The 26,634-nt window shown below is 41.5% G+C and overlaps 1 protein-coding gene across 1 annotated transcript in view; it reads right to left on the reverse strand.

The window, feature by feature from the left end:
- cdh2 (cadherin 2, type 1, N-cadherin (neuronal)) overlaps positions 1-26,634 on the reverse strand; it is a 57,639-nt gene that overhangs the window by 14,458 nt on the left and 16,547 nt on the right. Inside the window, exons 3-7 of the mRNA XM_070845039.1 lie at positions 8,191-8,411; positions 4,659-4,826; positions 2,767-2,922; positions 1,482-1,626; positions 978-1,150 (exon numbers count right to left, since the gene is read on the reverse strand). Of these exons, the coding sequence (XP_070701140.1) occupies positions 978-1,150; positions 1,482-1,626; positions 2,767-2,922; positions 4,659-4,826; positions 8,191-8,411 (863 nt within the window). The remainder of the gene's footprint in view (positions 1-977; positions 1,151-1,481; positions 1,627-2,766; positions 2,923-4,658; positions 4,827-8,190; positions 8,412-26,634) is intronic.

Below are 26,634 nucleotides of genomic sequence, written 5' to 3' on the forward strand. Positions count from 1 at the left end.
CACATTTTAGGTTTCATAAAGATAGGTCTTGTTTCTGGAGTTTTTCTTCTAGATTGTGAGAATAAGCTGGTGCAAATCAGTATAAACGTGTTCACCTGAAATGAAACATCTGAACTGGTTGGCTTCTTAATTATAATGACTAATAGTGGATTTTTATATAGATCTCATTTATTCTTCAGGGGGGATATGAGTTTGTGAGTGCATGTGTGAAACTTGCACCTCTGCTATGTACACCGTCTTGAAGCTAACAAATGACTCTTTTCACATTAAAAGCCACTCAGGTGACGGACCAGTTGCTTGGTAATGAGAGTCGGGCAAATTACTTTCATGGTGGCAACTGGCGGACATAAAACGGCGGCCCCAGGGCGGAAGTGATTGAGCAGCCACCTAGCCAGATTGCCCTCACTAGAATTGCACCAACTGGCTCCAGCTTTCTATATTATTTTATCTATTTTCTCAAAACAGCCATGCAGTCCAATTAAATGACATAGGGGTATTATTTACAGCATGGGAAATATAAGAAAACATAATGCAAAGTAAGCTTCTGCTTTGGAGAAAGACAGACAGAGAATGAGGGAGGAAAACATTTAGCTGCTCAATGATGCATGCTGCTTCCCTATAACAGTAAATAAGTCTGAAACCAGCAACCAACCAGTCCATTTCCACTTGATAATCATCAAAATTCACTTTGGCTTATTAGTTCTCAGACAGTCTAAATATTAGCAAATACACTCAAGCTGCATTTTATCATCATGTTTTTTTTTTGTTTTAAATGAACAGTCCATTTATTAAAATTGAACATGTTGCTTAACATCTACAACAGGTGGCAAAAACTAAATAGGGAGTGGAATGGCAACAACACTAATGCCATTTAACTTAATGACAGCTGAGTCATAAACCGATGTACAAGAAGGTAAAGAAAATGAAAAAGAATAAAAAGGCCAAAAAAAGGGAGATAAAGAAGACGTGTCAGGCACCTCTCTGTCCAGGCCTGCCGCCACTGTGATGATGCCTCCTGTTTTATTGTTGATGGTGAACATATTGGAGGTTGGACTCTCGGGATTCTGAGACAGGATCTTGTAACGCAGCATCCCATTAGCCGTTTTGGGGTCATCTTTGTCAACAGACGTTACTGTCATAACAAATGTTCCTGTGGGGCAGAAAGATAAAAACTAGATGCAAATACATTCATGTCATCTCTCTATTTTTTTTTTTTAAATAAGACATCAGAAGTTGAGTAAATAGTACTACACGGAACATCCGTAGATTTACAGCTTTGTAATAGAGACATCCAATGTTCTTTCCTGTGATCTTAAAATACCACAGATTACTTGCAGTAATGCAGTAGAAGCAAAGTTAACAAAGTGGCCACCCCAGGAATGCCATCAATGCTGTTTAATCTGCTGACGCTTAAGCAGCACATGACTATAGCCAATCAGTGTGCAGTGTGGTACTGTGCCTGGCTTCATGTGGTATATTACCTGGCTTGGAACCCTCTGGAACTGTGCCGTTCCAGATCTGATGACCGAACTCGGGTCTGTTGTCGTTCATGTCGATCACATTGATCACAATGTCAATAGGGTTTTCTACCTGGTTGCCGTTCAGGTCCACTGCATGAGCTCTCAGCTGGAGGAAACACAAACACATCTGGACTGCAGAGCTGTTCAAGCAAGGATGATTCTCAACTGTGCAAACAATATATTGGGACAAACCACGAACCCCTCGCTCAATGTCACCGACTGAACTGCTGTGATAATTAACCCCACTAACCGCAAATCTTTTCCTGTATGTAGAAGAGCAAACCGCTCCGAAAATCCTCTCTATTCAGACCAGCGTGACCAAGACAGGAATTCAGTTTTTTCCCTTTTTGTTTTAAGAACAAGTTTTTCCCACAACTAGCTGTAACACGTGCATAGCAAAAGAGAAACAAATGATTGTTTTAGTCCAATACCTGCCACGTAGTCGATAACAACACAAGCTGCATTTTTATGGTGGTCCCTTGAATCAGATACACTCTGATTTTATTCAGTACTGTTGCCTATGCTGGGTCAGCACAGGTTCAATTCTGTTTTAGGAAAACAACTCTGAACTGCTGCATTTTTTTGCACTTCAAGCACATCTTTCCTGTATCTGCAAGGTTAGAACCTTACACAGGATTTCAACCCTGTAATACATCTATATTTTGATCCCAACCATTCATGCTCTAGAATAAATAGAAGTTATACAGTATATATTAAAAATACATAGGCTATGAACAGTATACTGGTTTGTCATATGCCTTTGCGTGTACTACATTACAGTCTAGTTCAAGTGTTTGAATTAATCACTGGATTATACTATACGTTACATTGGTAGGTACATATAGTAAAGAAGTCTTTTATCTCCAATCATCAACAACCTTGTTTTATTACTAACAGTTTCTTTTCAAGCAAATTATTAAATAGCATTAAAAACGTAACAATTTAAAGCAGCTCTGAAGGAGCTGGATGTTATAATATATCTAACACACTCTCACTTCACTGAAAAACATTATGTTAAATCCTTGAAATTCTCAGACGGATAAGTCAGGTTTCAGAGGAGACCCCAGTCTTCATAGAGAAGATTGTTTAGGCTGCACATGACCCCTGAGCACATGCCGACTGTCTGGAATGTACAACACCACCAGACAGAACACGTTTCTCTTGATAAAAATTTGACAGTGGTGGCTGCAATTTATGAGGATATCATTAAAGGGGGACTCTTATAAACTACGGTTGTCTGACTTACATGGAAGTTGGAGATGTGCTCTCGATCCAGGGGCTTATTGACAGATAGCTCTCCAGAGATTGGGTCAATGATGAAGATGCCAGTGGGTGGTTGATCAGCACCAGGGCCTGTCACACTGTATCTGAGGGACCGGTTTTTGTCATGGTCCGACCGGATCTGTGGGTATAAAGAGTTCTTAATGAAAGCCTCAAAACAATGTTAACCAAGCACTGAATAATTCTGTACATTAGAGGTTGATATCATATATCATAACAAAATATTGACTAAACTTCCTTATTTTTTTTACATTGGTACATAACAGATATTTTTGATGAGGATCCTTTAGATCCCACCTTTACGGGTGTGATGTGTACTTATTGGCTGACTACACACCTATAACAATTTATCTGCAATAAGCAGATAACATTTAGGATTATTATTATTTTAGAGGCACTTTTTGTTATATAGGTTGAAATTCTAATAACAGTCCGGTAGCAGTCAATAAAAAAAAAAAACGTCCGTCTGTGTCTGCACGCACCGTGCAAGTACCCATTATACGTAACTGGAGTCTTCCACAAAGCTAAAGCTAGCGAGCTAGTTGCAGAAAAAGTGCGTCTCAACAACAGACTATAAAGAGTTACCTTCACGAAGCACTCATCTACTGACCTGAAGGTTAAGAGAGAGTGAGTGCTGACTGCGACAAACGTACAAACTACCAGTATAAAGCACAGCCTCTGAGCCGAGTGAGCAGTAACCATGAGCTAGAGGTAATGTTACATTTGGGACGGCTGTTTTGCTTGTGATTATATGAGTGTGGCATATGGTTGTGTCTTTGTTAGACTGAAAAAGGCTGGCAGCCTGTCTTCTCGCTGTCATGGACTTGTCCTCCAACATCTATCAGGCAGCACCTCTGGATACTTTCCAAATCCAGCTACTCTTGCAAGTTTACCCAACATTGCCGACTGCCTTTGTCTTTAATCTTAAATGTTGAATTTTTGATAATTGTCAATAGTGTAGCATCAAATCAAAACTATGCTATTTCTAATTATAAGACACAGAAAACTATCAAATTCAAATTCCAGAAAATTAATTCCTGTGATAATCACAGTATCATTTTAAAAATAGATTGCTGTGAAAGTAAAACAAGCACATAAAGAGTGTGTGTGTCTGTGTAGTATTGAAGTTCTGTCTTGGCTGGGCTGCCTGTTCTGTTTGCCATGTAAGCCGAGACCCTCTGTGCCTACACCCTGGATGCATGCTGAGCAAACAGAGTATTTCCTCATCCTGATATCATCCACCAAAGCCCCGAAACTTCCGTTCTAATGTGTTCAGATTAAATATAATACATACAAATAGCATGTACAGGGCATTAACACTCTGTGATGAAGTCAGCTTAATATGCTGAAAAAGGATCTACTTCTTAGTTGTCCCAAGCATTGCATGTCCTCCGTCAGCCACCCATGCACAATTCTGACCAGAGAATTGATGCAAATGAATAGAGCCGCGTGTGTCCTTGAGCCCAGATAAGAAGGAGTACACTATATAAACAGGCAACAGAGGAAAACTTGCAATGGTGAGCACTTCAGAATTCTCTCTGCTTCTAAATAATGTCAGGTTGCACTGGTACCGACTGCCCTCTGAAACAAAAGATAAATAATACAGCAGAAAAAGAGCCCTGACCTTTAGCAAAGTGCTGTAAATATGAAGCATTTTGTTGAAGGCATAAGTCTCATGTCTGTGACCCTCTGAGTGGGAGCTCAGGGCAACGGGGACCTACAGGGTTGTCATATCAAGCAAAAAGCCTTTTCTTTGAAGTTGTGTGTGTGTGTGTGTGTGTGTGTGTGTGTGTGTGTGTGTGTGTGTGTTTCTTTCTGTGTTTGGATGCATGCATGTGCTTAGGTGAGCAACGTTACCCTGACAAGCTCTTGCGGGAATGGACCTCTTGAGTTCTCTGGGACATTGATTGGGGGGATGACCCAGTCTCTCTTCATGCGTTTGAGCTGGCTGTCTGTGTTACGTGATGGAAACACTATTTCCTTCAGATCCGTAGACATGACTGGAGGGACAGCAGCTTCCTGGACCTATGAAAAGGAAATGATGTAGGTTAAGAGCCAAGTACACACATTTTTAGCCATGCTGGTGGCATGGCTTTATGGATGGAAACGTTGGTCAGGTGATCCACAACAGACAGAACTATCTCAACAAGTATTGGATGGTGTGCCATTGTGTACAAATATTCGTGGTTCCCAAAGGATGAATCCTATGACTACAGTGATCTGGCTAAATTCTCCTGAAGCACCACCATCAGGTTCACATTTGTGGTTTTTAGTGAAATGTCTTGGCAGCTGTGGAATGGATCACAATAAACTTATACATTATACCTGTTAAACATCAGTGCGTTAGCACTGTCACTCTGAGCATGTTAGCATCCAGCCAATAGCAATTAACTCAAAGCACCACTATGCCTACCTACAGCCTCACACAACAGCCAGCGTGGCTGTTGACTCTTACTGTTATTATGTTACCCTGTGGTAGTGAAAGCCTTATTCTTGATTGTGTTACAATTAAGCTACAACAACAGCAGCACATGACCACCCACATTCTGAAATGACATCCTACTGCAAATAGTGGTATTTTTGGCTAACCAATGGCCCTTATGGTTATACAAAAGGAAATGTCTACAGTGATAAAAGGAAATAGGTATTAAATGACATTTGGAAGAGCTAATTAGGTTTTGCAGAAAATGACAAGCCTATGTCCAATCAAACAATCCATTCTTTTATGACTTCCTTTGTAGCTTAAAATATCTACAGTACAACATATGGCGATATGCTTTGAAACGCTTTGGTGTGGTTACTGCAGCGGCCGCACACCACCGCATTGCTTTGCTTTAACTGGCAGACCTCTTCTTATGTCCTGATAAAATGCACCCACACAGACAGACCAGCTTCCATAATGGATCTGCCATCCTCCCTCGGCTGTAATGAATGAGATTTGAAACAAAGGAGGATGGTACCTGCAAGCCAGACACTAAACACACAGATGGTTCAAATTGCCTATGCTGCTCCGGAGACTGAGGAGACTGAAGTAGTGCCAGAGAAAGTTAAAATAACCTTGAACAAAACAAAGCAGGAAGGAAAACAGAAAAACAATATGTAAAATCTGTCAATGTCAATGAATGATAACTGGGATTTCCAATGGAACCGCCACATCCTTTGAAGCATCTTCCTTTCTGTAATCATTTGAATGCTGATTGGCTGTGAGGTAGTCAAGTCCTACAAACTACTACAAAGTGTCCTATGCAAACAGAAATTAATTACCACTTTGCCACCTTATAACGTGACCCACATCTCATGCTACCCCTCCTCTAACATCTGGGGAGCTGTCGGATAGATTCCACTAATCATGTTTGAAATCCGATTATACTGCTTTCACACATTGGAAATGCAGAGAGGCAAGCGGACAGATAGCGAAGGAGCATGCTTCAGAAATATCTATTACCCTATTAAAATGGGCGCGAGTGAGAGCTGTAATTATTTGCAACCTGTGTCTGGAATGATGAATGGCATGGTGGGTTTGTTCAGCCCAACACGCATCTATCTCTGGTGCGCTGGAGGTCTGCACCTATCCACGCTCTCAGAACCCCCTCCATCTTCTGAGTCTACTTCAGAGTCCAGGAGAGTGTTGCGCTGAGTGATGGCCTGAGTGTTTGTGAGTGTGGTGGGCGGATGGCGCATGTGTGTATTTGCCCTATTCGAAAAAAGTCCTCTTTTTCAGATACCGAAAAGGTTTCTCCTCACTGACTGCGGTGGGGCTAAGGTTCTGAGAGAGGTGAAGATAGCGGGCGAGGGCACTCGCGTGTTAATGAGGATATTGTTTGGTTGTCATTGATTAAAATGTTTCCCCAAGGCTGCCGCATTCGTGGACTAATAAAAAATGTAATCACTGATTTGATTAAGAGATCCACGATGATTCATGACAATAATTATGCTGTGGAGAAGACAACCGTTTGTGACCTCATAAACGTGCAAGATAGGGGAAAGTCAGTCCCTGATTTCATTACGGACCAATTAGGGTAAACCCAAGAACTCTACATACACAGACCAGAGTATGATTACTGATGATACAGCTGCTAATTTGTATGTACATTTTTAGTCAATGTGTGATACTGACTCTTAAGTAAAAACAAAATAAACCCGTCTGAAAGCCTATGTTTACCTGCATGGGACAATAAAGCATTTGCCTTTGACCAACCGACAACAGTGACTGATGGTATCATTAAAATCACATACCTGCAGGAGTCCCTATAGTAAATGAGTGTCAGTGGCTAACGATGGTGTTAAGAAAAGCTATGAAATCATTACCCACTACAAGTTTAATTTCAGACCAGCAGACCACTGTGCCCGCAATGCTGACAGTAACTACACATAACTGTCAGCATTAACTTTTAATCTGTACCCACATAAAATATGACGCCCACCTTTCCTGAGATTATCTGCCATACTACACATTTAGAAGTAGCCACTTGTGGCTATTTGTTCAAGTGTATTACAGGAATAAAAAGAAACGCACATTGGTCTTTATAAAACAAACACGATTACTGCATTTGAGGGTGTTCATTAAGAGGCGAGGGGCTAACGATCCAACATCTCGCTGCAATGATTATGATTAAAACATACAAATGCATAGAAACGCTCACTATTAAGCCTACAGAATGGCTCAGAATAGAGAGTAGCACACAGAGTTGAGTGTGTGTGTAGCGTCGCTCCTGTAAGTTTGGAGCAACAGATATTATCTAATTGAGCAGGATCACATAATCCACTGGCACTGAAGTTAAAACCTCCACAATAACACAGCATTTAGAGCTTCTTTTCATTTCCTGGTTACAAGTCAGATGGATAGGACATGCTGGGCTTTTTTTTGTGCACTTCCTCTGATCCTCAGCCAACCACAATGTTGACATATGAGCACATGGTCATTCTAACTAATTGCAGATGACTGCAAAACACGTCCAGCGGAACGGTTAGAGCAGCACTTTACAGCTCAGACAGATGCTTCCCGTCTTCCAAAGCACTGAAAGAGGTGCGTCCCCTTTTGGATGATAAGGCAATAACCTCACAATCACAGGGCCTGCTCGCTGAAATCAACTTTATGAGGAGCGATTTTGCATCTGCTCTTGCTACCCACTGACCGTGTTGTGTATATGTTTGTGCTCCTAGTAAATTGACACATTAAGTTTTAATTAGCAAGCATCCATCCAGTCTCTCGGAACACCTGCTACAATTTAGGGAAGTAGTCATCTGTGAATGTGCAATGTGCCTAATAGGCTTAAGTTATTTGAGGCAAGGAGAGAATTGATCATTCCACCTTTCTGTGGCAGTGAAATCAGTCAAACAATCGACAGACAAGTCAGAAATGTTCTAGAAGTGGTTAAGGTATATTCACCTGCTGGCTGGAGTGTGTGGAGGGCATCAGCCTGGCCTGAGTTATCCATTGCTGCTGAGTGGTGGTGTCGCTGGCCTTGATCAACAACGTTGACACAGGGAGTGTAGGGTGCTGAATGCTCCTGGCAGCATAAACTACTCCGTCAGCCTCTATCCGGAAGTCAGATGGGTTACTGCATTCAAACTGCACTGGACCACCCCGGCCACAGTTAACAAACGTCACTGCAAGAGACACAGACAGGTAGAGTTAAGTTTTAAAAAATAAACACTAGGCCCAACAGTAACAGAGAAACCTAGAAAAAGTGAGATGGAGACAACGCAGGTGGAAGACAGACATACAGATAGACAGAAGGTCCACAAAGGTTTTCTGATTCTCCGTCTCGCTCATGCATTATTCACTTCAAGCTGTGCCCCAAAGGTATTGCTCAAAACAGGTGCAGTGGAGGAGAGAGTTGGAAGAAAGAAAACTAAAGAAAAAAGGGAAGTGTGCCCCTTAAGGGCTATTAAAGAAGAACCCCAAAACCCAAAGCATTACATTTAAAATGTGATGTGTAAATTAGGCTTTCTAAATGCCCCGCTGTGTTTGGGTTTGAGAAAACATATACAGCATGTAAAACCATGTTTAATTCTGCTAGGTAGGTCTTATTTTATTTCCTGCTAAGGCCATCGCATGCTAGCTTTGTCCCCCATGACATACAGGGATGCTTTCCACGGATGACTACCGATCCTCAGCTCCTCGAGAGACAGAAGTAAGTGCGTGTGATGTTTATTTCATCAGCATGTTCACACAGAAAACACACCGAAACTCATGCACGCATACAAACACCGCAGACAGGTGGCTCATGGGGGCTTGAGTCCCACCGGTGCCACAGTGGCAGTAGTACAACACCAGGTCATGTTACATTTGAGTGACAGTACAGCAAAGTCTATGTAGCTCCTACATGCACGCACGCACGCTCACACACACACACACACACACACACACATACACCCACACGTCAACACCTTAGAGCTTCATTGTGGGATTCTTTTGTGTGGCCATGTTTCCCTGGCAGGCCCCCCCACATGTTTATAGCATACAAAAAGGCATGAAGGGAAAGATAAAAATTCCTCACGGCCAAAGAGATCACAATGTTACCATATATCGTTTGTGTGGAGGCTCTGCTGTTGCCGCGCTGAATTATTAAAGGAGATGTGGAATTACTTAACAAAAGCCTTGAAGGAGGGTGCCTAATCTTCCTTTGTGCTGCTACCTTGGGGACCCACTGATGTCTTCTGAGTATCATCTGCACTCCAAGTACACCAAGTTCCTCTGAAGTTAGCGAGAGGGTGGTGGTAGATCGGCTCAGGGTCTAAAGGAAGTCTTAAGTTTAACCCCTGGCTATAATTAATAGTATCACCCAAGCACATGCCATTAATTGTCCTTAAGTGCACCCGCCCTACTGCTAATATATTTCTCAGTGATGACAGGGGTGAATGGCTAAAAGCAACACAGCAGCGGGAAATGGAACGCAAATCTTCTTTAAAAAAATACAAACTATTATTGAAATGTGAATGTGAAAGAAGCCAAAAAAAATCCAAATAGTAGAGCAAGTGTACGATACAAGCTGGCACGTTTTCGAATGTGAGAAGACGAATGCAAGTGACATGGAGAAAGAGAGAGAATGAATCAAAAAAATGATTTCGCCTAAGGAAAGTTTAGAAAATGACACAGAGTGTAATCACAATGTATTCACCCTGATGAATGAAAATGCAATCTTGCTCTGCTTTATCAAACCCAGACAGGGAGAAGAAATCTTCTGCAAAGACCATGTGCTGCATGCCATTACAGCTACTGTAAAAAGATTTGAACACTGACAAAACAAGAAAACAGCACTGCATTCTGGTCTTAAAGATTACAATTGATCTAAATATTGCTTAACAGCATAAAGGGTTCGGGCGATATGACGCCATGTATCATGTGACTGTAACAAATGTGTTCACCTGTAGAAATTTGGCAGTACTGTTTCGAATGGGGGAGCTATGCTCATGTGATCTCTAAACTGTGTGATCTCATGATTCCAAATGCCTGGCAAAGTAACGACTAAACACAGAGCAGGAGGAGGAGGAGGAGGCATCCCACTGACTTAAGTCAGGCTGGTATTTATTGGCACCTATTAATCTTAAAACCTGCAAAACTTGAAAGTCTTGCTCTCATTTGGAAACTTAATACTTCCATTCTGGGAAAAAAATGTTAGTTTTACTGTTCTGAGCCTTTTGTTTTCAACTGTTTAACTGATGTATGTATGTATGTAAAGTCTCACATGATGCAGTCATTTTTGTTTGTATGGAAACAGTATAGCTATTTTAAACTATTTCTTAACGGACTTTAGAGAACAATTACTGCATCATGATGTAGACCATGATAGGCGATTTGGGCCGTAGCACCCACCCGTAACGGCACATGAGGTGAAACTACATTGAAGGAGACCCAGCAGTTCCAATAATGAAGACAGAAGATGACAAGATCTGTCTTCTGTACTGGAATTCTCTCGATATTGACCATCACCTTCCTGGCTGCCTTTGTTAAATTACCCTTGACCAATTAGTTTTTTCTTCTCTTTGAACCTGGCAAAGCTGACATCAGATAGATGACCTTCTCTCTCTGAAGGTTTTGCCTTAAAGCCAACCGCCTGTAAACTCAAAGCCTTCAGGCAATCACCAGCCAGCCCAAGTCAGCAGATACTCAGACAGAGGTAGAATACAGAGTAAGGGACTGTCAAAATAACTCACAATACAGCAGAAGACAGTCCATGTATTGAAGAATTTCACTTAGAGGCGGGCAATGTCTCACTATTCCGAGAGAGGTGCTGATAATATGGTCAAAAAAAGTAAGCACAGCTGAAGTGATTTATATCAATCAATTAGCAGAAAATTAATCACAGCTATTTTGATAATTGAGTAATAATTTCATGACCTAAAAAAGTAATTTTTAGACTATGGGATGTCAATCTTGCTCATGTAGTTGATCCACAGCTTTTCTAAGCAACAATCCTTAAATACATTTTAACTGCAGCCCATATGTTTCCATTTCCTGTCCTCCTACTGGCACTTTTGACTACACGTTTTTGTCACCGTGTGTAGCAGGGCACTTGACAATAGCTTTCCCCCTGTGAGTTATTTTAGCCAAAGCCTCTTGTTGAGCTGAGCTCCAGCTCTTGAACATCATCTGAAATTCGGCCATCAGGACACCTCTGAGAGCCCCTTCAACAGTCAGCCCCCACGGCAATCACTACACAAACTCCCAGCAGGCACGACCGTTTCCAATGATAATGAATGAGAATGTCCAGCATGTGTCTGTTCATTTATCAGACACACTCTAGTGGCTTATAAAACCACAGAAATGTAGTAGTGTGGCACAGCTTAAATCCCGGCTGCTGCAACTTATCTATAGCTAGATGTATTGGCTCCCCAAGGTAGAGGGCTAAAAGAGATCTTGGCTGCCACGCCCTATCAGACATGTCGTCATGGGCACAACGATAAAGGCCTCTGCTTTGGATAGAAATGCCGATGCAGCAGAGGGGGACTGGGGGTTGGGGGTTAAAAAAGAGGGGAAGGGAGAGAGAGAGAGGGGGAGAAACAGGCTTGTCAGCAGAAAGGCCTGTCCAACTAATGCCCTGCACCGGGGCCCAAAATTACCTTCGACTCAATGATCCTATTCACAGCTTAGATGCCCCCCCTCACTGACAAGCAACACAAAAACCCCGGCTAACCTCTCCGTAGTGCCAGAGTGCCTCTCTATTGTCTGCTCCATCACGTGATAACTCGAACTCAGACAGACACAAATAGTTAGAGAGAGATGGGGAGAGGCAGGGAGAGATACATTTAATTTGGAACATGGAATGTAGACTTCATAGAGGAAAAGAAAATGGTCCACAATCTCAGCTTTTATGCTTGCCTGCCAAAGACACTGGCTGCAAGTGAGCAGGCTGAAAGACCCTCTAATGTGCTGTAAATGTGACAAGACGGAAACCTCTCATGTGAGATCATCCCAATATACCATCATTCATTTCTGGGACGTGAGGTCACTGACAGTTGAGAAATACCCGGCATAGGTGTTTCATCAGTAGCCGTTGACAAATGCAGACCCAGGCAAATATCCCAGTGGCAATCCCCCCAACCGACCCTGGCAAATGGTACAACACCCCTGACAAAATGCATTATTCACAAATGAATGTGACCAGGTTTAGTACAGTGGGCTGCACTGGCGATGAGACAATGCAATATGAAGCAGAGGCTCCAACTGAATGTGCTGTGTGAGACATCCATGCCAGCACTACTGTTTATAAGATCCTGTTAAGCCCCAGTGAGGCTCGCACTCTGGTACCTCAATTCAAACTGCTGTGATATGAAATTCTAATCCAAACCAAAATTGGGTAGAACATGCCAAATTAAGGTCAACATCCTCTAACAGTGTGCAGACTTTGTGCGTGGACACAAAAATACCCTTCACAGCATACTTTGTAATTGTCCAATTATTGCACAAACTGCTAAAAGCACAATACACTTTTTTCTTAACTAAGATGGCTGCTTGCTACGCATAATTGTGCAAGCTTTTTTTTTCTAATGCTATTACTGTGAATGCATATTCTATAGCTTCAAGGTGAGTAAACAAAGAAACGCCAATGTGCAACTTATTACATTCTGTTTTTCACCTTTATGGCTATTTCCACTGTGATACTTAAAATGTCAGACTATATTTTTTTTTCCAATGGAAAATGATTAGTGGATCTCTCATCTTACGCAATCAGTAAATATGCATTTATATTTTCCAATAGATTTATAAACTATGCATTTAAATGTATAATTTAAAAACTACAATCAACTGTGTCAAGAATAACCAACAGTGGTACAGGGGCAGTCGTGCTACTTGAGGAGAAACTATGTTCCACGACTGAATAAAGACACTTATTTAAAGAAGCTGAGATGCAGAGATGAGACTAAGGTATATTTCTGTTTTCAGAAAAAAGGGTATTCTTCAGAGAAAGTAAACTGTAGCTGAAGCTTGGATCTGGGGGTGATGATACTGCCTTTTGCCAGACTAAGCCCTTGAAGGCGTTTTACTAATGCACTGCACTTCAAACGCGCAAAGCATCCCATGCATATATAGCTGGGCCTAAAATATGTAAGGGATTTGCATGAAAAAAATATGCAGTGTTTGTACTCTGTTCAGTGTCTCTAGCAATTAAGAAAACTAAAGAGGAATTGCATCAGAGCATAAACACATTTAACAAGCAGCTGGCCCATTTTCCTAGCTTGATTGCAGTGACCATTCCCCCAACACTTGGTTTGTGTAGTTAATGCATATTGTTGAAGCTATTTTTCCTTCCCAAAACTGCTGCCTAAATTAGAGATTTATGAAGAGGCCCTTGAAAAACGTATTGATACTACCTTCCCTTATCACACACACCCACATTGGTATACACACTGAGAAATTTAAGTAGCATGGACATCTGAGTGGCTATAACCATATGAGCTTGCTCAATCTCAAACACAGTGATTTTTAAGCTCCCTTGATCTAGAAAACTGGCCCTTAGGAGAGAGAAGCAGTTCTCATTTGTTTTGACATGTTCTTTCTTTTCTTTTTTTACACTTGCATTTAAATCACATTTGCACATAGTCTTTTTTCTCCCGGGGTACAGCGACCATGTCTGACAACCGTTGTATTTAAAGGACAATTAAAAGGTAAGCGGGCACCCCCAACAGGCCAGGAGTCACCTCCATTTCCTTCAGAGTGCCCAACCTTATCCGTGTTCCTGTTGTGCATTAAGGTTCTGTGCTGTGTCTCGGTGATGATTAGCCTTAAGGAAACTACCATTACACTCTCCATTGGCTGTCACATGGCTAAATATCAACTACATGCCTAATGGACACCTGCCGAGCTCTGACTGAACAAGAAGCTAGCCGAACTCGACCGGCCGTGGGGATCATCCTAAAGTGACATTCAGTGAGAGGCTGTTATTCCAGTGGAAAAACAAGTTCCTCTACAAAGAAAAAAAAATGCATGATGACAGCTGCGCTCTTTTGAATAAGTAATATTTGGCCTTTGAAAATTAGCAATCTCAATGGGTTAGTAGTGAAGGGGAAGCGCAGGGGGACATCACAATTATTCTCGGGCCTTTGTTGGGTAAATGAAATGATTCTGTGTTTTCCAGTACAATGACAGCCAAGCATTGTGTGGATTACTGTGTCACTGGAGCCAAGAGCTGATAAGGCTAAGCTACATCCTTCTGCAGTTATCAGTGCATTGCTACTGGGATTTTGTTCTGTGAGTTATTGAGACGAGGGGCTTGATACAGAGGCTTTAGTGGGGTATTAAAGTGACCACATTACCGGGATGTCAAACTCTCCCACTGTATGATGTCTTTCAGAAAAGCTCTGTGACCTCTGTGACCTCTGTGAGTGCTTACAGGTGAAGCTCATTTAGAGAAACGTCACATCAATACGCTGGTAAATCGATTCACTAAAATAATGAACGCCAGTAGATGTAAAATGCTGTAGTAAAATGTGACTTCCGGTGTATGTCACTGTCTTTTTTCCCCCTCAAGTTCAAGGGAGTGTAATTGATGCTTTTTTGCTTTTTGAACACTTATAGTTACTCCAGACTATGATGGGGCCAAGTGTCAGGTAAACATGACCATATAATACCAGTGTAGTCTTTAGTCTCTAAATCTGCCCACTTGGCAGAAACTCTTCGACGTAAATCAGGCGTCTATGAAATTAGGTGGTGGACTTTGTGACCATGGCAGCTCTTCTTTGATCTCCTTTGGTCGTCTTATGAAGGTTACAGGGTTTTAATTGCTCTTTATACTTTAATTCACCTTATAACTGCTGGCATTGGTCACTCTGTTCAATCTAGAAAGGCTTTAATGATTAAAAAGAGGGAACGAGAACAAAGGCAGATAGGGGTACAAAAAAAGCAATCTTTGTGAGGTTAGAGGCCAGAGTGAGGTTGAGACACTGAGATGTGTTTTAGAGTTCCGGCTGTGAATAATAATCCATTTAAGGTGTCCACATGCATCACTTTTTATTGTTTCTGTATTACAGAGGTCATTCTCTCGTGGCCATACACCGCAGTAATACACAATTTAGGCAATGCTCCACTGCACCGTACATCCATCTCTGCTGTGTGCCATGCTTACAGCGCCGCTGCGTCTCAGGCATTTTCTACTGGACGGAAAGTTAACTCATCTCTAAAGGCCCGCGCTGGGTGAGAATTAGTCATAAATATTAATCATCAGATATTGATCGCTTTCATTTATTATACATCTACTGTGATGAAAACAAAGACACTACTTAAAAGAAAGAGCTCAAGTATTATGCACAGTCAGATTCACTCAGAAGCCTCAATTAATTTTTGAGTAAGAAAACCACATCTCTTTTATGGTTGGAAGAGAGCTTCACTGTAAGTGTATACACATACACATGCATGCATACTTCTATACTTACATGCACACGGCTTAAATCAGAGGAAACAGCTGATGGTTTACAGATTGCTTAAATATATTTGGAGGTTACTGTTCATAGGAGGTCCAAGAGTATGAAAAAGAGACAAGTGCACCTTCCTGCACCTTTTCCAAAGTTAAATTCAGGCACCTTTCGAACATTTTTAAAAGGTGCATTTTGGGTACCTTATGGCTCCAGTAAATTGCATATACTCAAATTAATTAGGTCCTTTCACTATATTACATTACATTGATGCAATTAGAAAGTCAAGCATTTTATTCAGAATCCAGCCACTCTTCAAACCTTGAAAACAACCATATTAAAATTTTGCACTTCATTAGCATTTTCAAGAATTTCCAACACCTGTGTGACCCCTGAAGTACAAAAGTGCAGCAGCCAGTGGCTACATCAGCTGATCAGTATGAGCCACGGGTGCTTTTGGTTCCAAGCTGAGCTGATATTTTCTGAAAGGGCTGATCACGAGGGCCGGGCACTAAAACTGCTTCAGTGCAACCTGTAATGTGACATTATTGCGTTCTTTTGATCTCAAAAGCACATACTCAAAACTATTTAGTTCTTCCTCTTGATCATTTCTGTCAAAACACCATCATAAAAAATCAAAGAGACAAAGAAGAAAGCTGTGACCAGTGATGAGGATAACCTCTGCGGGCATGTTCACTGAGTCTTGTAAGACTTTTTAATCACAGCAGCAGAGTGGGTCCTGTCTCTGATTTGTTGCTGAGAGAAGAAACACAGAAATATATCTCTCTGCACAGAACTGTACCAATCATGGTTCCACAGGGACAATCATATCCAGGGCTTTTGGTGGAGAAACAAAGTAGGTGACTTATGCAACGATGTTACCGTCTCGTTCTGCTTTCACCAAGTGGAAATCTAACACTGTTAATCATGCATTGTTAGTTATTGTTATAGGCTGCTGCTTAACTGTCACTAGCTGTAGTAAATATTATCAGTTGGCCAATGCTATGGCTCACATTTGGCCAAGTATCCCTCCCTTCCATACTGAGTCAGGAGTGCGTGTTTATGGAAATTATATCAACAATCACTTAAATGCTATGCAACAAGATCCGTATTTTAGACAGAGAGTGGAAGCGTTGCATCACTGGTGTCTCTTTGTTTAAAGATGGCTGTTGCACCGGTTTGTGTGCCAACATGGTATGTTTCAGTTAAAGCTGAAAACATATTGTATCAATCAAATCCTGACCACACTCCTATCTGTCACCGTCAGCGGGTCACAAATGGAAGTTGTGTATTTCATTCAATTCGTTTTTTTTTTTTAATCCTTTTTTGAAAACTTGTTACCAGAGTATTATTATTATTTATAGCCTGCATATAAGTTTTACAATATATATATATAAGTTTTATAACAGAAATGGTTAAGATAAAAAAATACTTGAGAATTTGATCTTTGGTAGTCACAAAGACATTGGATATGTCCGAAGATAGTTAAGACAGTTTGCACATACATTTCCAAGAAGACGAAGCCATTTCCCAGGAGAATGACCTCCACAGAAGCTATCTGCTCGTTATCAAATTGGATCAAATTAACACGTTTGTATATTAGCACGTGATAACTTTCTGACAAATTGTCTAACCTCCGTTGTCATTATTTGACATGGCATTAATTTAACACTGACAAGAGGCAGAACCAGCCACCGTAAATAACAGCCATTATGTGTGACAGTGGTTGGCACCCTCTCTTCGTATGTGACACGCCCCATAGATTGCTATACAACACCACATGGATAATACTAATCCTAGGTTCTCCTAGTGCCGTCTGTCTTGTCATAAATGTAACCATTTGATCACCTCACTACATTCAAACTTTCATTACATGTTGCTGAATAAGCCCCACACATTCACATGGGACCAGAAGTCCATGGGTGTTAACTTAAAAGTACCTTAATTTTAGTGACTTATAGAAACCACCCACTGTGTTTAACCCGAGGGTATGATCAAATCTGCTAAAATAAACTCCTGTAGATGGACATTTGCTGGATAGTTGATATTCCTTTATGGAAATTACATTTCAACCAGTTTCTTAGCAATAATGACTCAATACTAATTAAGATGTGATAGTTAATGGAAAAGCCATGGTTTGTGCAGCCTATCTGCCATCATAGGGAATAATACTTGCGCCTGCTTTGCATTGCTCTGTTGTCAGTCAAACCCATGCAAATGACTAGCTCAGGTAAAGACTGTTGCGGTCCACTGCATCCAATTACAAACCTAACCACACTCACAAACATGCCGCTTCTGTTCACTTTTTTTCCCCCCTTTTCCTTTTAACATGCACACGTGGATGTGTGCGCACACACACATATACAGTTTTCCTTTATCCCTCTGTGTGCTCAGAACAGAAGAGCACAGCAATTTGAGCCAGATTCAAAAAGTGAGGGATTTTATACAACACAGAGTGTCAGTAAAAAGAAAAGACATGGAAGGATGTGATGCACTCACCTACAGTATGAGATGTAAAATAAAAGCTGTAGAAAAATGCATGGGGATCTGGGACCAGTACTGAGGCCATTATGTCATGTGTAGCACAGTCTATAGTTCATACTGTGTTTTTGAGAACAAAGCTAATGGAATTCCTGCTTCTCTGTCTTTTTTCTTTGGAGAAGTCAGGGCACGGGGAGAAACAAGGAGAATGCATGTGAATCCTCTTTGGCTGGGAAACAAAGCGGCAGACAAAGGAAGATGAGGCTGACAGCCTCTGGAGAAGACCATTATACTGTAAGATAGGGGTTGCTTCTGCATCGCTCTCCAAGTAAAGAAAAATGATTTATTGAGTCATTTGCACACACAAAAATATATATACTGTATATTCTGCCTTACTGCTAACACCAACCTCTGTAAATTATACAAATGTATATTTATGTGGTAATCAGTTGAAACGTTCCTGGAGGGGTGAAATGAGAAATGCATTTTAAATTTCAAAGCAAAACATCTTAAAAAAACAGAGGCGGACAAGGGAAAAGGCGCTCTTTTGTTGAAGAGGCCATAAGGACATTTACATGCTTCTTTTTCAAGCCAAACAAAGCAAATGAGTCATTGTGGTGGGCAGACCATTACAGTCACAGCTACCGACCATTATCCTCATTTTACTCACTTGCCCTGTGTGACACATCACAAGACACTTGAAAATCTCTTATTTCTAAATCCCTTCATGAGAACAAAACCAAACCAACATATAGAAAAATCCAACGCTGTAGAGTCACTGGGTTTAGAAACCTGTCTCTTCTGATAGGTTGGGGAGGAGAGAAAATGTAAAATAAAATAAAAAAATAAAAAAACAAACAAATCCACCCTCAAAACAATGACAGCAAGGGAAAGGCTTCTTCAAAGAGAGGGATTAGGGTAGCTGCCAATACACAGGGTGTGCACATTTGCCATTGCACGTTTGAATCAATACGTGTCAAATTCTGCTTGAAACACAATTAGCCCATGCTTAAAGAAAAAGACTAAAAAAAAATACACAGAGGGAAGATTAAAGACAAGCCCAATGTTCCTCTCAAAAGCTTTCACATTCAACACATACACAGCTTTTCAGACACATGACAGCTTGTTATGTGCAGCTCCAGTCGAAGAAAGCAAACAGAGAGGAAATCATGCATTTGTATAAATTTACAAACGCTGTCTTACTATGTCAACTGAGCTTATCCCTTTGTACTGTGTTGGTTCCTGGAGATATCAAGCTTCAACTGAGCTGCTGAAAGCATCTCGCTACTAACCTACATTGACCTGCTTGACCCTCCCCCATGCACAGTTTGTGCTCAATAGTGATTAAAGGGGAGGAGGCAGGTTGTTCTATGGATGGAAGGTAGTATAACATCCATCTGTGTAGAGCAATTAATGTCTATATCTGAAGGCTGAATATTTTTTTTTTTCAGATTGATTCCACAAACTTATATACTTGCAGCAGACAAGGAAATCAATTTAAAGGTTGTTTTTAGTTTTCTGCCAGTTTGTACACTTTGAGAACACTTTGAGACGTCTGCACAATTCAGAGCTGTTATTGATCCCTGCTACTTTTTTTTTTTTTTTTTACTCAATGCGGCATCAATTTTTAGAAGAGACACATCTTTCTATTAGGGCCGCTCACTTTCATATGCATGACTTCTTTTTTTTTTTCCTGAGGAGAAGCAACTTAACACAATCCAACCCGACAAATTGACATGCTGCATTGGAGTCTTGCCTTCACATAATGCGGCGTGGGCAGCATTAGAACTACACAAACTATTTGTTAATTCAAAAAAGTTTTCCATTAAAAATGCCTGTAAACTGAGACATATGTATATACATCTGCAAATCTTAAAATGGATTTTAACAGTTCATATAGATGAAGAGCAAACATGATTTTCCATAAGTGAGCAGCATCTGTGTTCAACATTACAAATAGAAATGGATATAACAGTCCCTGAACTGTAACAGTTGCTCAGTGCAAATGCAACATCAGGTGTGAACAATTAGTCTTGGCATCGGTCCAGCACAAGGACACAAGTGTCTCCTATCACATGTATTATCTGTGTTAAGGGAACAGTAGAACATTACCATGTGGGGAGCATGACTGTTTGACTGCAATCAGCTGAACTGAGTGGGTTCGGAGAAGGATCTGTGCAGCTGTGCTTTATTACAGACACAATGAATCCCAGATTAGGGGAACTGGAAGGAGGGAGGGAATAGAGGATCAAGAAGGGGGGGGGCAGGGTGCGGGGTGGAATGACTCCAGACACATCTGTCCTCAGTTTGTCTGCAGCTTTAACACCAAACCACAAGCATGGTCATGTACAAATCTGTCTCTGCTTGGAAAGGCCGCCTGCGGAAATGTTTCCAGACCTTGGGTTTTTAACGCCAAGACTCGTGGGAATAGTCTGTCGCCTTGCAGTGATAGCGATGTTCGTCAGGGTCACACAAACATCGACAGTGGTGCCACGAACAAGCAGGTGGCACAAACATGTGAATGACTGTGGACAGCTTCTGGTGCTGCTGTGTAGTCTCTGTGTGTCAAAAGGAAATGATCAGCAGTGTGTGTGGATTTCCTGTGTTTAGTTCTATATTGAATGATGTGGCTATTTCTTTCCTGTTGTTTCTGTTTGCCTGTGTCTTTGTTTGTCCTACAAAAAGCCCGATCTGTCATTGCGAATTGTAATTATTATCCAAGTGTACAATGCTTTCAGGCCGGGCCTCACAGTGCATCTTCATTATGGTGAAGTAGGCTTTCAAACTTCAAAAATGCAAGTGATCATAGTGCCTTGACCTGAGTCACCCCAACCCACCCAGAGAGAGAGAGAGAGAGCACAAGAGGCTGATGAGAGGGGGAGAAGTGAGGTGCTATGTTTGGCTGGTGCTGCCCTATCATTCTGCTTCAGTGGAACCTCTCAAGCAAACAAAAATGCAGGTTTGCTGTGTGTTATGCCAACAGACGCAAGATTCAGCAGGAAGACATCCCACTACCATTAGGGCTTACTGGAGAGCCTTTCTATCCTCTTTAGAACCGCTTATGCACTAACATCTATCCACACTGTTGCGCCCTAACCCACCACCTCATTCCTGATGTGTCTCCTCGTTTGTCTTGCTGTCTTCCTCGTAGAGATGAGCTGATTCCTAACACTATTCCGAAATTATCCAACAATAAGATGTTATGTTTGAAAAATGGCAGAGGGACTTTGCAGTCGAGAAGACTAGATTATGTTACAGTTTACTTGCAAGAAAAGTTACAGCTGAGTTAAGTGCATGAAGTAATTTTGGATTTGATGGACACTGATCAGGTTTTTAACAACTACGCTAGGGCCTAGTGAGGTGGAGCACTGTTTCTTTTCGGTCAAATTGGAGGATTAAACTGTTCCTGTTCTACTTTCTTTACAGCTCCTCTGCTGGGCCTGCAGGTATAAGAATAGCAATTCTAGAGACTGGAATTGATCCTATTTTTTAAAGCATGAACAGACCAACAGGAATGATGGGTGCTGCATCGCTTGGTCTGTGGCTGGTTTTATTACTCACACTGCTTCTCATCTAAGGCTGTTCTCGCCACTTATCCACATGCCTCTGATTCACTGGAGTGAACACAGGAGTTATGGTTTTTTGTTTTTTTTTACTAGCTTAATTTCATTATTTTCATTGGCTGATAAAGCCCTGCGCTAAAATGAGCTTATTATTTATTGTTTTGAACAAAGTCTATCTGCACCAGGTGTGTGAGCATGCTTAGATTGAAGCAAGGATTTAAACAAGCAGTCCAGGGGTGATAATAATAATAAACTTTTATTCTTTGTTCATCTCTCCTGTGGTCCAGTGTGGCACAGCTGCTTATTAACCAATATGATCTCCTCTGCTACTCTATTTCCTCTTGGACCACACCAAACAGATCCAGCAATATACACGGACACTGAAGATGTACGGCCTAATAACTCACATTATATGAATTCAGTAACACATGTCTATAGCCCTGCATGGTTGTTGATGGGAGCAGTAAAACAAACTTTAATATCCCAGTGTATTAGAACTGTTAATGATCTGTGCTGAGGGCAGTTGGGCCGTTACTCACTGTCCACGGCCACCTCACTGCCAATGCAGACTGTAATTCTCATGCTAACACTATACGGGAACATTTAAGAGATGTCCCTCCACAGCACCCACAAATAACACCAATCTGACATTTTTATAAGCTTACCAGCTTTGTGACGTCAGCATTGAACTTGTGGATCTCTAAAACTCGCCACATCGTCTGATTCACCACCCCCAATTGTTTTCTCAGGAAAGCATGACACTGACCTCTTTTGAAGGACATTCATCAGCATGTCATCTGGCATCTGAGGGCAAATGGTAAGTTAGCAGAGGCAGAGCTTTGGCAAGGCTGACGAGTACAGCAAAGTATGGCAAACATGGCATGCTATGAGATCACAGACTGCCGGCCAGCTGTGTCTGCTGATGCTGTAGAACCCTTTCAAGCCCCTTCATGGCACATATGGTTTGAATGAAGTACATCAGAGTCATACTGAATTTTAAAAACAAGCAAAGGTTCCATGTATTTGCAAATATGGGATTAATTATAACACTGAAAAACACATCATAAAATGTATCATGACATGTGAAAATGCTGACACCGTACTAATGCAACCACATAATTTAAACTCACAATTCACGAGAGGGGGAAAAAAAAACCTGGGCCAACTGTTTCGGCGTAATCTCGCAACTGCTATAAATTAAAATCTAAACAGCATTTGTTCGTGAGGTTCAGTGTAACTGCAAAGTCCTACCACATTTAAAATTAAGGACTCAACATAACAAATGAGGTGCTGTAGTATGGAGAAGCTTTTTTTCCACCACTAAAAATACTGTACAGGTGGGAAACACTTAAGAAAGCAGTGGTATAAGTAAATACGGCTACCACTGCTTATTATACTGTTCCCCACTAATAGTCCCAGACCTCTTGCACATGCTTAGAAACAGTCACATATTAACCAACAGCTACCAATCATGGATAAGTAAAACATAACTGTATCTTATGTTGGTTGAGTTTGAATGCCATCTGTTCGTCAAATGCATTATTCTGTTATAAAGTACATCACTGTACTGAACAAAATCAACATAAAAACAGGGGGAAAGTATAAAAGAGACAAGACTGTATACTGAGAGACGATAATTCCAGCTGTGCAGCTTCTATTACTGCGTCAGATAGGGTCCAACTACATTCTTTAACCCCTGGTTTTGTCGCTAGTTAAAGCAAAAACAGCAAAATGGCTAATAAATGTTAACTTGCTTTTGTTGGGAGCATGTTAAAGAAACTGTGACACTCAAAATAATATGAAAAAGATACTGAACACGGGTTCAAGCCACAACTAATCCAAGTCAGTCACATGTAAGTACTGCATCAGCTCGGTTTTAAACCATAAACAGCACCTCGTATTATGTGCCATCAAATCTACACAGTAAAAATGGTCAATGCTTGGAGACAATCTGTCACAAGATTAATTCCCTTTGTGGCTGGCATAAATGGAATTCTTAACAATAGACTGTGGCATGGCTATACAAATAAATGAATCATATAATAAACACGTTGCTATAGTTCCATGACTACTATAGCAAAGCTGACAGAGCCCAGACTATGGACCCAGGTCAGAAAACGTATGGTGAACACATTCACACTGATGACAAACGCTGTGTTCTCTTAGATTGTTTCTTTGGTGTGAAGCGTAAAACTTCTACAGCCTGAAATGGTCAGTTGATACAGTCTGGGAAAGGGCGTTGTCCATGAACCTCAGCGTGTTGCTCCATCTTATGTTACACACACCCCCCATCCTTTGTGCACAGGGACAATAACAGCATTGGGGGGGGGGATCTGGTTACCTTCCCAACCACTGCCATAACAACATATGGAGGAAGCTCAGTTACATGACAACAGGTCCATCTTCCTATATTTCTCTCTATGCTGTTTAGATGCCTCGGGGCACTGATTGTTAAGCAGTAAACACAAACACACAAACAGGAGTGCGAGGCGGAGTGTTAAGATGGTGTTATCGTAGACTTTTTTTATATTTTACATGCTCACGAAGACATAATGACCATTTTAAGACTGAGGCAATCACACAGGCTTCAATCACTTCATTGTGACCACTCTCACAAAAATCACAATACGCTGTGTGTGTAGGAAAATAATTGTATCATCCCTCTCTTTTGTACACTCATTTACATAATGTGGGTGTAGAGGGGTCAAAGATCATCCCCATCACAAATCCCTTCGAGTGAGGACTCACAATGGGCAGGAGCTGAATGCTTTCAGCCTAGCTGCAAAGGGGAGAGCGGCTCCTCCCTCTGTGCTGCGTTCCTCCATCCCTATACCTGCACAACTACTACATCCCGGCATTCAAAGAGTTTACCGTTTGAAAATAATCTTACAGCTTGCCCTGTAACCTGAAGCAGTTTGCATATCAGTTTTCAGCCGAGAGTAATGAGAGCTGTGGAAAGGAGGAGAGGCAACAGAATGATGCAGGGGAAAAAAAAAAAAAAAAGAGTGAAACAAAGAGAAAGGGGGGGGGCAGTAAAGGCAGAGCTCTACTAGTAACTGTTTTATTGTATCCTGGACCCCGGCAGAAACTGTGGGGCTTCTTTCAGTTGTCACATTAAAAAGACCCATCCGTCAGAAACAGAACTCGGTGTAGCCCCCGCAGACTGGCAAAGAGAGGACACTTTCCACTGTGCTGGCCAACACTCCTAAACCCAGCTAGTGTAAATAAGATTTCCATTGGTACTCATTATGACCAGCATACAAACAAGGCCATAACATTCCACAGAAAAGAAAACAATGAAATTAAAGACATGGTGGGAGGGAGGAGTTTTGCACACTAAGCGAGCGTAGCTAAGCAGAGTTTACCACCTTTTACCCTGAGCAATATTCAAAATGTACATTATTTAAAAATGTGTAGTTCACGTGCAGTTCATTCAGCACTAATAGGAGAAGAGGCATTATGAGAGCATTAAATCAGATCCCTTCCTTGAAAATTATAGTTGTTGTTGTCTGGTTGGGACTTGAGCCTCAAAAGCAGGCTATTGTGCCAGAAGCCTGATGATTAACTATGCAGGCTTCTGTCAAAATAACAGCAGATATCTTAAAGTGTCTGCAGCTGGGATGCTAGCAGATACTGTGTTGCATTCTGAGCAAGAAGGCTTGGGCAGGAAGGGGATAACATGACAGCTGTAGCGACCCGGGATACCAGGAAGACCTGGAAGCACAAACATTTGCCTTTCTGCCTCACTGGAATCCACATTAGGAGGTCATCTGCATTACAGAGACCCCCAGACGTGACCTGGTGGCAGCTGTGCACGGGAGTTTACAGCCCAAACACAAACAAGAGATTGGGTGTTCAGAGATGGATGGGTGCTGCCATGCATGTACAGTATGCCGCTGACACAGTATCCCTGACGGTGTGCACATTTAAGAATGTTTATTAAGAAAGAGGGGATAAGGATAGCGACGGTAACATTTGCATCATAAATCAATCAGGATAACATCACTCGGTTCATGTGATCTTACACCAAATACTGAAATGTTTGATGTTGTCCTTGCATATGTCCCGTTCAATCAGACTGGGGTCTTCTGCTTAAGAACACCAGTGGGAGTCGACCCTTTAAGATCAATGTAACATATGGAACACACCAAACTGAGAGGGAGTGGTGCCCAAGGGTTAGATTTAACACGGACAGACAGCTGGTGCCGTGAGCTATGACAGCAGAGAATTCATATGGAATTCAATTCCCTTTTTTACGGCTGTGGAATTGTGGGCAAATTGCAGAGCTTCTCTGGTAAGAACATTAAAAGGAGTTTTTTATGGGTCTGCTTGCAGAGTGCAGGTCACTTTAATGAGTGGCAATGTCCAGCCAATGCTCCTCCTCACTTTAACTGCATGCTTCTTCAAAGCCCGCATAGGGCCCTCAGCTACATCAGGGACATCTGGCCCCTCCATCTACAAACATGGCCCTTAATGGGCTATTACAAAGTCCAGGGCCTGGGAATATGCTTCGATTTATAGTTCCAATGTATCCAAACCCAGAATCCTCTGTCTATCATGGCCACATTAGGTTATATGAGACAGGAGTCCCATCAGACCTAATAAGCCTTATCCTTTCCAGAGGATGGCCATTAAACTCTCCCCTACCATGCCAGCTCAGCCATCAGCTCCCAGTCTAGTAAATTAAACAAATGAATGGCGTCCTCAGTATTACAATTAAAGCATAGAATAACATGAAACTATGAAGCTTATTAAAGCTGTACTCCATCTACACTCCAAGCGGAGCCCGGGAAAACTCAATTATAAATCATTTATGAGGAAGACACTGAATGTGTGTATTTTGTTTCACCCTTTCAATGTCAGGCTCATATCCAGTCCTACTATATGGCTGCGCTGGGCTTTCTTGAAGGGAGGGTGAGAGGGAGGGAGGTTGC

The sequence above is a fragment of the Pempheris klunzingeri genome, chromosome 15 (assembly GCF_042242105.1).
Source record: "Pempheris klunzingeri isolate RE-2024b chromosome 15, fPemKlu1.hap1, whole genome shotgun sequence".
NCBI classification, from domain to species: domain Eukaryota; kingdom Metazoa; phylum Chordata; class Actinopteri; order Acropomatiformes; family Pempheridae; genus Pempheris; species Pempheris klunzingeri.